This window comes from Triticum dicoccoides, chromosome 5B (assembly GCF_002162155.2).
Source record: "Triticum dicoccoides isolate Atlit2015 ecotype Zavitan chromosome 5B, WEW_v2.0, whole genome shotgun sequence".
In the NCBI taxonomy this organism is placed as follows: domain Eukaryota; kingdom Viridiplantae; phylum Streptophyta; class Magnoliopsida; order Poales; family Poaceae; genus Triticum; species Triticum dicoccoides.
In genome coordinates, this window is record NC_041389.1 from 505,883,886 (window position 1) to 505,897,832 (window position 13,947).

Sequence of the window (13,947 nt, forward strand, 5' to 3'; positions counted from 1 at the left end):
CCAACCTGACGCACCGTCGGTTCCCGTGTGCCCCGAGCCATCGGACGTTCAGAGCATCACACGCGTACACATAGCGAGTCACAAACATGAAACAACACAAACACAAAACACACACCGTGACGAAGGTGCTCGCTCGCTGGCTGCCTGGCACTCTAGCTGGCTAGTAGAAGAGCGAGTTGTAGGTGGAGAGCGTGGCGGCGATGGACGCGGCGCAGATGAGCAGCGACGGCAGCAGCGTGGCGTTCAGCAGCGCCCCCTGCCCGAGGTACCCGGCCAGCGTGATGGTCCCGTCGGCGGCCACCCGCGCCAGCGTGCCGGCCTCGGTCGACAGCAGCCCGCCGTTCCACGTGCCGCGGGACAGCCGCGCCGGCATCACCTGCGACAGCAGCGACAGGTTCACCCCCTCCAGCACCTCCGCCGCCACGAACGTCAGCAGCGCCGAGCACACGTACTGCGCCGCCGTGTACGCCGTCCCCGGCACGTGGAAGCTCAGCGCCACACCCGCCAGCAGCACCGCCTCCGACGCCACCAGGATCTGCCGGTCCTCGAACATGTTGCTGATGTAGGTGCCCACCACGGCATTGATGGGGAGCACCGTCAGCCCCAGCGCCGCCAGGAACACCGCAACCGAGCTCGTGTTCCACCCGAAGTAGTAGCTCGTCACCACGCTCGACTCCGACAGCAGGATCTCCATGGAGAACTTGAGCATGAAGTAGATCAGCAGCTGCACCTTCACCGACGGCGTCAGCAGCCTGTACGCCTCGGCGATCGACGGCGCTGCCGCCGGAGCCGGCGTCTCCTCCTGGTCGCTCTCGCCCTCAGCGTCCTGCTTCAGCAGGTATTCACCCGCAAGCCCTTGCTTCCGGTATCCTAATCTTGAGGAGCCGCCGGAGGAACCCTGACGGTGACCTTCATCGTCGGCGTCGCCGAGAGCCGGCTCTTTGAACGAGATCCACAGCCAAACCAGGTACGCGAGCCAGCCAAACGCCATGACCCAGCCAGGCAACGTGTCCTGGTTGATGGTGACCGAATACACCTTGTAGTTGACCTGGAGCAGGCCGGCGATCGCCGGGCCGCAGGCCATGCCGAGGGCGCTGGCGCTGACGAACGCCGCGGACGCCTGCATCCGGATCCTCTGCGGAACGCAGTCGCTGATGTACCTCCGGTTGACGGCCCTCGCCGACCCCATCCCGCACAGCACGCGGCCGGCGAGGAGGATGGCGAGGGAGTCGAAGTCGTAGGCGAGGGCGTACATGACGTTGCCCAGGAGGAGCACGACGCTGCTGAAGAGCAGCGGGCGGAAGTAGGAGCGGTTGGACCAGGCGCTGAAGTAGACGGAGGAGAAGAGCTGCGCCACGGCCATGGAGCCGATGATGACGCCGCAGACCGTGGCGGCGGCGCCGAGGCTGGTGGCGTAGTCGTCGGCCGTGGGGACGACGATGTACGTGTTCACCATGTAGAGGAAGGTGTTGGCCAGGTTGAGCACCAGGGAGATGAAGTGGTACTTGTCCTCCGACACCTGCTGCTCCTCCGGCGAGTCGGGGATGCTCCCCTGCCTGATCAGCGCGTGCTGCCCCAGGAACCGCAGGAAGTTGGTCGAGTTGGTCAGCTTGTCCGCCGTCGCCTTGATCATGTCGATCACGGGATCCTTCAGGTGCCACCACATACGTACAAGATTATGTTATCATTGTTAGCCACATAGTACAAGAACAACACGATCACGCTCTGTTTGTGGTTTTCTACTGGAAAGAGAAAGCACAAGACTGAAGAACCTTTGGAATGGCCAGTGGGTTCTGGTCATAGATATTCAGGTAACTTCCTTCGCGCTCCTCGAGGTCGCCGAGGTTGCGCGATAATGCCCCCACAACAGCTCCAATACCCTACTCACAGTTCAAGATTATAAAATTTAAATGGTTGAAAAAGGAAAAATTTCAGATTTTAAGTTCAGAGGCAAATTTGAAATGATTCGCAATAATAATAATAATAATAATAAGGTTGAATTCATGTTCAGATTCAAATGTGAAAGTAGCAAGACTGAAAGATGTTGGCCAATTAACTCACCACATGCTTGAAAACCTGCTGGAGCTGAGAGTAGGGGTGGTTCGACCTGCTCCTGACATAATAATCCGTGAACTTGTACCCGAGACGCTCATCGAACTTCTTCAGGATCTTCCGGACCGCGTTGGCGTTGAGATCGACGAACTTCAGAAGCCTGACAAGATCATGGCCAACTGCCCTGTAGTCCTCTCTCAGTTCAGTTATCTCCTGGAGCAGTGGGATGTCCTCAAGCACCGCCCTTCGCTTCCCTAGCTCCTCGAGCCGCGCCGCTATCAGCCCTTGCTGTTCGATCATGAACAGCACTATCTTCTCAATCTGAAACAAAGGGGAATAACATGAGATCTTCTTAAAATGGGAGATTTGTGATGCGTGAAGCCGATACGACTATCGATAAATTAGAACCTCATCGTCAAGCAGCTTTGAGAAATCTTTGAGAACGCGTCTTCGGTCGTGATTGCCTTCCTTTGTCTGCTCTGTGTACACCTTCACCCTTGCCTTGAGCAGCTTGTAGTTGAAGTAGTACCTGAAAGAAAAAAGCAGACGTATGATGTTTCATCAGGACTAAAATGTGAGTTGATCAGGAAATGAGGAAATTCCACACATACTCCTCCCATCCTGGGACCTGGTCTGTCGTTAGTTTCTTGGAGAAATTCACCATTTTTCTTCAGTGTAAGAGGACCTATAAGAGAAGCACACCGGGCGGTGTGACGATACAGTTTTCCGTCAGAAAAAAAAAAGGAAGATTCAGATAAGAACAAAAGAATTTTAGCAACGAGGTGAACCATACCAGGATGCAACAAGAAACCGATGATTAGTTCTTGGTAGTAAGGTTGCTGGGTGGTGTGCTACTACTATGTGCTCAGTATATATAGCTTTCCATCAGGGAATGATTCTTGCACGTTGGATGAACTGATTGTTAATCAGTTATGAATAAATCCATGCTAAAATTAGATTGAGATCAAGTTTGATACGCACAGCTGGGCAGCAGATAATTATATACATGTATTTTCACTATCATATCCATTTAACTTCTCCATGGATTAAATCATACTAGTGTCAGGTCCAGCTAATGATCGCCGTGTCTGACTTTTGTGATATTGTATCATACTATTTGTGCTCATCCTATTGAGAAATAGCCATCAAGTAACCGACCAGCAACAGATTACAGACCTGCAAAGAATATACTCCCTCCGTCCCAAAATTCTTGTCTTAGATTTGTCTTAGCCCACTGGAGAAACTCAGAAATGCTTCTTTCATCGACCACTGGGGTTGACAATGTATAATGTAGTGCTTGGGGGTACGAAAACAAACAAAAGTCAGCCACTTCTTTTTTGCAAGGGTGGAGAGAAAATGTCATCTTACACTGAAAAAGGTGGTACAGTCAGGTGCACCTGTCAAAACAATAAAAAGAGGTACAGTCAGGCACAAGCTCTTACCTTTCCACGGAAGGATTTTTATTTTTTTTGAATGAAAAGGGACTTTTCCCCTACCCCATTTTATTGATGAAGCAGAAAAGAAAACAACAGAGTTCTTGGCCAGGCCATAAGCGGACCTGCCAGCATCGCAACCTCATGCAACCAAACAGACTGTCTGAGAAGAAAACGAACTTCAATTTCCTAGCAACTACAAACAACCTAAAAGAGCTTAGTATAATTCATCATGTCCCAACGAACACACCACCGATTACATTGAATCAATCTCGATCATGTGAGAAGCTCATGGGAACTTTGTATTGAAGACCCCAAAAAAGAGAAAGTCATCTAGCTACTACTATAGACACTAAGGTTCTGATGGAACTAATCACATCATCATGGATGCATCAAGGTTGATGAAAAAGACTCTGGCAGTGGCTTCCCCCTCCGACAGAGCTTCAAACAGGCCTTCAGATTGGATCTTCGCGAAACAGGAACATGTGGCGACGATAAATTCTTTTAAAAATATGACGGATGGTTTAAGTCTTTATAGGGATATACAAAGGTGGAATCGAGCAAAGACGGTTGATGTGGGCCCTACACGCTCGGATGGTGCGCCACCTAGCCGTGTGGCCCCTCTGGTGGTCGTCTACTTCTTCTTTGAAGCTTTTATGGTCTCTTCTGATCCAATTTTTTTTAACAATTGGCATCTTGTTTTGACATCCGTAGATTTTCTGCGAAATAAAACAAGTACTCCCTCCATCCCAAAATAAGTGGACAAAGATAGACTTTGTAGTGCTTGTCAAGCAGGAAAAAAAGTAGGGGGAAATCATCCCGTGAAGAATATCATGACCACAAGAAGACCACTTGAGCTTCTCCATATGGACATCTTCGGTCCCAATGCTTACAAAAGCCTTGGTGATAACTCCTTTGGTCTAGTCATAGTTGATGATTATTCCAGATTTACGTGGGTATTTTTCCTTGATGACAAATCGCAGGTTCAAAGAATCTTCAAGACCTTTGCCAAAAAGGTCCAAAATCAATTTGAGGTGAAGATCAAGAAGGTTCGGAGTGACAATGAAACGGAGTTCAAGAACTCCAATGTTGACTCCTTTCTTGACGAAGAAGGGATTCTACATGAGTTCTCATCTACGTACACTCCTCAACAAAATGGTGTTGTTGAGAGGAAGAATCGAACGCTCATTGAGATGGCGAGAACGATGCTTGATGAGTACAAGACACCGAAACATTTTTGGGCGGAAGCGGTTGAGACGGCGTGTCATGCTATAAATAGGCTTTACCTCCATAAGCTCATTGGCAAGACATCGTACGAGCTTCTCACCGGTAACAAACCCCAAGTGTGATACTTCCATGTCTTTGGCTCAAAATGTTATATCCTTGATAAGCATCATCGCTCAAAATTTGCTCCTAAATCTCATGAAGGCTTTTTTACTTGGTTATGGATCAAACTCTCACACCTACCGTGTCTACAACAATTTCACCCGAAAGGTTGAAGGGACGGTAGACGTGGAGTTTGATGAATCTAATGGCTCGCAAGTCGAGCAAATGCCACTTGATGTAGGAGACAAGGACCCATCAGAAGCAATCCAAGATTTGTCAATTGGAAATATTCGTCCCTTGGAAGTGAATGAGAATACCTCATCTACATATGTGGAGCCCCCTACCTCGCGGCTAGATGAACCTCAAGGCAACACGGAGGCGTCCACAAGTGGAACTCATCAAGATGAGGAAGTGCAACAAGAAGATCCACCACAACCTCCTTCAACCACCACCTCAAGATAACCCCAACAATCAAGAAGAAGATGATGATGATGACAATGAAGATGATGAGGAAGCTCAACCTCAACCTGCACAAAAGCTACCTCGAGTCCGATCAAGAGTCAAGAAGAATCATCCCATTGAACAAATCATGAACCACATCAACTCCGGGAGAATTACTCACTCTAAAACTCGTTTAGCTAACTTTTGTAGCATTACTCATTCATCTCTAGTATTGAACCTATGAAGGTTGAAGAATCACTTGAAGACCCGGATTGGGTGAACGCTATGCATGAAGAGCTACACAACTTTGAGAGGAACAAAGTGTGGACCTTGGTAGAGAAGCCCAAAGGTGATCAAAATATCATTGGAACCAAATGGGTGTTTCGGAACAAGCAAGATGAAGATGGACAAATAGTTCGCAACAAGGCACGTCTCGTAGCACAAGGATACACACAAATCGAAGGTATGGACTATGGTGAGACCTATGCCCCCATTGCTAGACTTGAGTCCATTCACATTCTTCTTGCTTATGCCAGTCACCATGATATTACTCTCTATCAAATGGACATCAAAAGTTCTTTTCTAAACGGTGAAATTGAGGATGAAGTTTTTGTGAAACAACCCCTCGGATTTGTGAATTCCAAGAAGCCTAGTCATGTTTACAAGCTTCATAAAGCTCATTATGGCCTTAAACAAGCTCCTAGAGCTTGGTACAAATGCTTGACTAGCTTTCTTCTTGAAAAGGGTTTTCAAATTGGAAAAATAGACTCAACACTTTTCACAAAAAGGGTTGATGGTGAACTATCTGTGTGCCAAATTTATGTTGATGATATTATATTTGGTTCAACTAACCCTCATTTAAGTGAGAAGTTTGGAAAGCTTATGTTGGAGAAGTATGAGATGTCCATGATGTGTGAACTCAAATTCTTCCTTGGGTTGCAAATCAAGCAATCTAAGGAGGGTACTTTTGTGTCACAAACGAAGTACACCAGGGATCTCTTCAAGAAGTTCAACATGCAAGAAAGCAAAGGTATGAATACCCCCATGCCTACTAGTGGACATAATGACTTGACAAAGGATGGAGAACCAGTTGATCAAAAGGTTTACCGATCTATGATTGGTTCCCTATTATATCTTTGTGCTTCCCGCCCCGACATTATGTTGAGTGTGTGCATGTCCGCAGGATATCAAGCGGCTCCTAAAGAATGTCATCTTAAGGCCGTTAAGAGGATTGTGAGATACTTGATACATACACCAAATTTTGGCATTTGGTATCCTAAGAGGGCCTCTTTTGACCTTGTTGGCTATTCCGACTCGGACTATGCCGGTGACAAGGTTGATAGAAAGTCCACTTCGGGTACTTGTCAATTTCTTGGATGATCTCTTGTGTCTTGGTCTTCCAAGAAACCAAACTCGGTATCATTATCCACCGTCGAAGCGGAATATATTGTTGTGGGTTCATGTCGTGCTCAATTGCTTTAGATGACACAAACTCTTAAAGATTATGGAATACATGTGAGATGTGTTCCCTTGCTTTGTGACAATGAGAGTGCCATTAAGATTGGACACAACCCTGTGCAACATTCTCGAATAAAGCATATTGAATTTCGTCACCATTTCATTCGTGATCATATTGCCAAGGGTGACATCAATCTTAAGCATGTTCTTACCTACAAGCAATTAGCCGATATCTTCACAAAACCTCTTGATGAGAAGGTGTTTTGTCATTTGAGGAGTGAGTTGAACATCATTGATGCTTCAAACTTGGAGTTAGAACTCCATTGATGCATGCAAGGCATGAGCCTTCTTAACTAATCCTTGATATTTCTCTTATGATGGGGATCATATGTCTCAGATACATTTGTCCCTTGTATTGCATCTAACTCCTTGTAGGTACTTGGAAGAGCCACATTCCACGAGATTGCAACTAACCCAAAATCTTGAGTGATCTTGTCATTGACCAAGTATCTAGTCCTTTGGGATGTTGAGTTCAAGGAACAACTTCTTCACATATATCCTTTTGACAATATATACAATTGGTATTTCACTCTTGTCATTTTGGGCACACTTGAGTATTTCCTTGCTTGGCTAACCCATGTAGGAAGATGAACCACACAAGATGAAGCAATGCTCCAAATTCACATTCCATGAGCATTCACACCAAGTTCAACTACATGAGCAAGTCAACAACAATCCCAAGGTATGTTCTCACATCTAGGGGAAGCTTTGTTCTAAGACTTGAGCACAAGCAACTCCACAAGATGTGATCACATCAAATGCTTAATAGAAAAATGGCAACCCCATTTTGAGCTTTAACGATGAGTACGACCTATGGTCAAATGTTCTCATTTGACTCCTAAGTCAATATACTCAAACATAGGTGACTTTGTCGTTGACCTCTATCTAGATGAAGTATATTTTCTTTTCTGCTCTTTGTCTCTTGTTTCCATTTGCAGAGTTTTATTTTCAAAAAAAATCTTCATCTAGCTATCTTTTTGACTTTCAGTTTCTTTCCTTGTGAATATTTCTTTTGGCTCTGATCAATTCATTGAAAATCATTTCCAAATTCATTGCAAATCTCTTAGTTGCAAAGTGAGCTGAATTATTTCTGTATTTTCTTGGAGTTTATTTCGGCGCCACCGACTCAAAACTTTTGGTCTAACCGAAATGGATCTGCCCTAAGTCACTGACTCTCGGGCTCACCAATCCAACACGTCTCGGTGCCACCGATTTATACATTCCAGGAAATAATTTCTGCAACTCCACTCAATGATTCTTTGTCCTCTGATGCATGAACTACAATTTTTGCCTTGTTGTGCTTCTCAAGGATCCCATTTATACTCTACCACCTTGCATGCCCTTCTTGGTACTTGATGTCAAAGGGGGAGAAGTAAGTAAGGGGGAGGAGTGTAAGGAGAAAAAGGGAGAAGTGTAAGCATATCTTACCTAAAGGGGGAGAAAATCACATCAAAGCTTTCTTTTATCACCTCTATTACCGAAAAAGATATCCTACCTTCTAGGGGGAGTCATACAGAGAGAGGATGACATGCAAATTCAAAGAGGAGAGAATTTCTTTATGTGTTTCTTAGAGGGGAGAAACAACACCATTTCTCCAATTGGAATCATTTTACAATTGGTATCTTCCATTTGATATACAATTGGTATTTTCCATTTGATCTCTGATTTTGCTTTTCCCATCCAATCCCATGATTTGAAAGTATATCTAATTCAGGGGGAGAGGAATTGAATATCTTATCGAAAGCAAATCTTCTAGGTTTTATTGAAAATCTTTCTATTTTGGGGACATGTCTGTTGTTTCAAGCTAGTGCTCACTATGACACACTCATTACACATGTCATCCTAGTCTTGGTATTCTTGATGTTCTTGCATTTGGCTGAAGAAAAACTCGTGTGTTATCTAACCTTGTTTTCTCAAGTTTATTTCTTCAGGTACAATGCTAAGGAACCTCAAGGTAAGTATATGCATCTTGCAAGTGTGCATGATGGTGACTTGTTTGTAAATGCATGTTTGCGAGAAATCACCATGCACACATATGCAACCCCATTCACATCTTACTGCTCTGATGCATATAGCCAAAATACATGTAATACATTCTGCTTATCTCTCTTCTGTGCTTGTGGTAGTCCAAAACCATAATTCTGAAAACTTGCACACATGTAGGAGGAGCTTGTGTATTACATGTTTGTCAAAGCTTCCATGATAATTCTGTCAATTTCTTAGCAAGCTTTGATGTCGTTTTGTGTGTTGCCATCAATTACCAAAAAGGAGGAGATTGAAAGCACATTTTCTCCATTGGTGGTTTTGGTAATTAATGACAACATACTTTGTGGTTGGACTAATGCTTTTCTCAAGTACATTTCAGGAAGTTCAATCATCTGGAAATGGCAAAGGAAATGGAGAAGTGGAATCCTCATGTGCTAAAGGCAAGCATTGGCAAAAGCTCAAGACTCCATTTTTGGTTTAGTGATCCAAGATCACATTGAGTTCATAGAAAAGCCAATCTATCTATATCTATATCTATATCTATATCTATATCTATATCTATCTATCTATCTATACTTCTATATCTATCTATCTATCTATATCTATATCTATATCTATATCTATACTTCTATACTTCTATATCTATATCTATATCTATATCTATCTATCTATATCTATACTTCTATATCTATCTATACCTATATCTATATCTATATCTATACTTCTACTAATTACCGACTCTCAAGAAATTCCCACATTAATTAGAAAATACTAACCGTTAATCTGGTGGGACCGAATTATTACGGTGTAGATTAACTCACACGATAATTGATAAAAAAATACTCATAGGGCCCACAAGAGATAAAAAATCACGCATAAATCCTTTCACATGGGTCATGCATGCGGCAGCCTATAACAGAATCATGAATCAAAAGGTTGATTAACTTCCGTAAACAAAAGCCAGGCTGATTAACTACGTATATGTATTTTTTAGTGGAGATTAACTAGTATGTAATATCCTAAATTCTAAAAAGTGCAGCTGCACTTTTTAGACGTTTCGAGCACACACCTGCGATGACCGTTGGATCTTGATAGCGCGTCTTTAGGTGTCGCCATGTGTTCTTTGTCTGAGCGAACCGTCGCGTGGAACAAACATCATGTAGGGACAGCGGTGCTGGGCCCCACTGTACACACGTTCGTCACCAGGGTGTTGGTCTCTCTCTCGCTCCCCTAAATTCCCCATTCTATTCGCGTCGGGAGATAACGATGAGCAGGGGCGCCACGATTTCGCCGCTGTTTCACGCCGGATTCGCGGCGGGTAGCCGTCGCATGAGGCCGACCCGCGTGAGGCCGACCACTCGCGGGCACTACCAGTGAGTCCCCAGCCCGCCCGTCCTCGCCGGCCCTCCGCATCTCGCCCCTAAAATTTCGCCATGAGATTCCTCGCTGGTCGTCGTCGAGGCCTTTGCTGCTGCCATGCCGGCAGGTGCTGGCTTGGGTGGTTCGGCTGGCGCTTACAATCCGGCCGTGAGCCGGCTTGGGGCAGGTTCCCGGCGGAGTCCACGGGAGCAGCGCCGGCCGCCCAGACCCGGGCAGCAGCACGCAAGTACCTGCGCTCCTTCCCTAGTGCTAACCCAACGATCTTGCCGTGCGACGCCGAAAGGCAGTGTCACCCCGCACCGAATCAGCACCAGCCCGTGCAGGATCCAGTATCAGCTACCTGTCTTGTATCTGCAAATAGAAACGTAGACTTACATCTATGGTGTTTGCATACTTCCTGATTATTCTTGTCCTGTTTCCCTTTTCTTTTCAGTCTTTCTCGAGAACTGGCGTAGAGTTGTAGCCTAACACATTAGGCTATCTTGTCTGAATGTTTACAAATATATGCAGTAGGTGTATTTTGAACTGAATGTTCTTTTTATGCTACTAATTGTCATCAGAATAACTTGGTATGGACTTTTATCCTTCTTGAGAAAGATGATGCCACCAATACGTAAATGAGTAGTATTACCTTGGTGCATTCGGCCAAGCTCTTCAATTACATAGGTGTTGAAATGAAAACCAGAGAACTCTGTTCAATGTCTGGTGTTGATGGCTATTTTTGAAGATGGCGAGGGCTACACAGAGAAGCAGTGGCGAGAGGGATAGGCAAGGGGACTTGTTGGCTGCTTTGAGAGAGAGATGCAAGGAACCTGAAGCGGGAACCGGCACAATGTCACCATGTTCGTTCATCTTCACGAGGTAAATTCCTTTTTGTTTTTGAGGACTGAACTGTTTTCCACCATTGTTGTTTCTCTGTTCTACCTGAGATTTCCTGTGCTATATAATATGTGCTCACTTAGACAAAACTAACGAACAATAATTTTTCATAACATGCTAGGGGATGGTTTGTATCCCTTTTGCAGCACAAGGATAATGCCCTAACATCTATAACCTTTTCGCGGATTGAGTCCTAGCCAATAAATATGCTTTCTTCTAGTCAATGATTTCTACACTAACTGGCCTAGTGATGTTAGAAATTTGCCTACAACATATTTTTTGGCATATCATTTGCAGCGACCAACAAGCGAAGGGAGGAGAGAGGTGTCGGAGTGCCAGCGACCAGCAAGCGAAGCAAGAGCAATAACAAAGGGGGCAACACCATCCGTGCGCCGCGACCACCTAGCGGGAGGAGCTAGATGCGGGAAAACGTTGTCGCCAGTGGTCGAGTAATGGGCCGCAGATCGCCTATTAGTATCTCGAAGTTGACCCCTTAGGCGTGTGTTTTTCAACTCAAATCTATGGTTCTATGAACAGAGGCGGGATAGAGAGGTTGAAGAGGGGTGTACGGGGTCCCGGATTTTTCGGTGAATTGATGATTTTGAGCGCGGTGGTGGTTTGCGACTTGGGGACGCGAGGGCTAGAATCGTCGATATATTTGAGCCAACGGTGGTGGTTTGCGACTTGGGGACGCGAGGGCTAGAATCGTCGATATATTCGCGTCCCCAAGTCGCAAACCACCACCGTTGGCTCAAATATATCGACGATTCTAGCCCTCGCGTCCCCAAGTCGCAAACCACCACCGCGCTCAAAATCATCAATTCACCGAAAAATCCGGGACCCCGTACACCCCTCTTCAACCTCTCTATCCCACCTCTGTTCATAGAACCATAGATTTGAGTTGAAAAACACATGCCTAAGGGGTCAACTTCGAGATACTAATAGGCGATATGCGGCCCATTACTCGACCACTGGCGACAACGTTTTCCCGCATCTAGCTCCTCCCGCTAGGTGGTCGCGGCGCACGGATGGTGTTGCCCCCTTTGTTATTGCTCTTGCTTCGCTTGCTGGTCGCTGGCACTCCGACACCTCTCTCCTCCCTTCGCTTGTTGGTCGCTGCAAATGATATGCCAAAAAATATGTTGTAGGCAAATTTCTAACATCACTAGGCCAGTTAGTGTAGAAATCATTGACTAGAAGAAAGCATATTTATTGGCTAGGACTCAATCCGCGAAAAGGTTATAGATGTTAGGGCATTATCCTTGTGCTGCAAAAGGGATACAAACCATCCCCTAGCATGTTATGAAAAATTATTGTTCGTTAGTTTTGTCTAAGTGAGCACATATTATATAGCACAGGAAATCTCAGGTAGAACAGAGAAACAACAATGGTGGAAAACAGTTCAGTCCTCAAAAACAAAAAGGAATTTACCTCGTGAAGATGAACGAACATGGTGACATTGTGCCGGTTCCCGCTTCAGGTTCCTTGCATCTCTCTCTCAAAGCAGCCAACAAGTCCCCTTGCCTATCCCTCTCGCCACTGCTTCTCTGTGTAGCCCTCGCCATCTTCAAAAATAGCCATCAACACCAGACATTGAACAGAGTTCTCTGGTTTTCATTTCAACACCTATGTAATTGAAGAGCTTGGCCGAATGCACCAAGGTAATACTACTCATTTACGTATTGGTGGCATCATCTTTCTCAAGAAGGATAAAAGTCCATACCAAGTTATTCTGATGACAATTAGTAGCATAAAAAGAACATTCAGTTCAAAATACACCTACTGCATATATTTGTAAACATTCAGACAAGATAGCCTAATGTGTTAGGCTACAACTCTACGCCAGTTCTCGAGAAAGACTGAAAAGAAAAGGGAAACAGGACAAGAATAATCAGGAAGTATGCAAACACCATAGATGTAAGTCTACGTTTCTATTTGCAGATACAAGACAGGTAGCTGATACTGGATCCTGCACGGGCTGGTGCTGATTCGGTGCGGGGTGACACTGCCGTTCGGCGGCGCACGGCAAGATCGTTGGGTTAGCGCTAGGGAAGGAGCGCAGGTACTTGCGTGCTGCTGCCCGGGTCTGGGCGGCCGGCGCTGCTCCCGTGGACTCCGCCGGGAACCTGCCCCAAGCCGGCTCACGGCCGGATTGTAAGCGCCAGCCGAACCACCCAAGCCAGCACCTGCCGGCATGGCAGCAGCAAATGCCTCGACGACGACCAGCTAGGAATCTCATGGCGAAATTTTAGGGGCGAGATGCGGAGGGCCGGCGAGGACGGGCGGGCTGGGGACTCACCGGTAGTGCCCGCGAGTGGTTGGCCTCATGCGGGTCGGCCTCACGCAACGGCTACCCGCCGCGAATCCGGCGTGAAACAGCGGCGAAATCGCGGCGCCCCTGCTCATCGTTATCTCCCGACGCGAATAGAATGGGGAATTTGGGGGAGCGAGAGAGAGACCAACACCCTGGTGACGAACGTGTGTACGGTGGGGCCCAGCACCGCTGTCCCTACATGATGTTTGTTCCGGTTCGCTCAGACAAAGAACACATGGCGACACCTGAAGACGCGCTATCAAGATCCAACGGTCATCGCAGGTGTGTGCTCGGAACGTTTAGAATTTAGGATGTAATATATATGCCAATAAAAAAAAGTTGCCAGGTTGTTAAAAAAAGAACGTAATATGCCTAGGAAGACTAGCTCACAATAATCGGATCTCACACCCTTAAACCTGCCCTGTCCCTTTGTAAAACAAAAAAATTCCATGCCCATTGCCCCACGGGAGAGCCTACTCCTCTCGGAACTCATCTAAAGATTGCAAAGAAACTTTAAACACGCAGACTCCCCAACCAGGTCTCCCCAATCTTCCTTCTCACCAAAGCTCCTAGAGTCCTGCCCAATCGATTGATCCATCAACTCATCGCTCTGACCAA

The 13,947-nt window shown here is 46.1% G+C and overlaps 1 protein-coding gene across 5 annotated transcripts; it reads right to left on the reverse strand.

The window, feature by feature from the left end:
* Window positions 1-6: 6 nt before the first annotated feature.
* LOC119311197 (SPX domain-containing membrane protein OsI_32082-like) lies at window positions 7-13,489 on the reverse strand. Of its 5 annotated transcripts, none has more exons than XM_037586834.1 (8): window positions 13,315-13,489; window positions 12,447-12,580; window positions 2,846-3,449; window positions 2,664-2,737; window positions 2,461-2,581; window positions 2,062-2,373; window positions 1,773-1,880; window positions 7-1,648 (listed from the first exon to the last, which is right to left on the reverse strand). In XM_037586834.1, exons 4-8 carry the CDS (start codon window positions 2,714-2,716, stop codon window positions 161-163), a joined length of 2,082 nt encoding a protein of 693 aa, XP_037442731.1. In that variant the 5' UTR covers window positions 2,717-2,737; window positions 2,846-3,449; window positions 12,447-12,580; window positions 13,315-13,489; the 3' UTR covers window positions 7-160. The 5 variants fall into 5 exon arrangements, with proteins under 5 accessions (XP_037442731.1, XP_037442733.1, XP_037442734.1 ...); XM_037586836.1 differs by having other exon boundaries at window positions 2,846-3,348; window positions 3,421-3,449; window positions 12,447-13,489; XM_037586837.1 differs by having other exon boundaries at window positions 2,846-2,950; window positions 3,229-3,449; window positions 12,447-13,489.
* Between the last annotated feature and the right edge of the window lie 458 nt (window positions 13,490-13,947).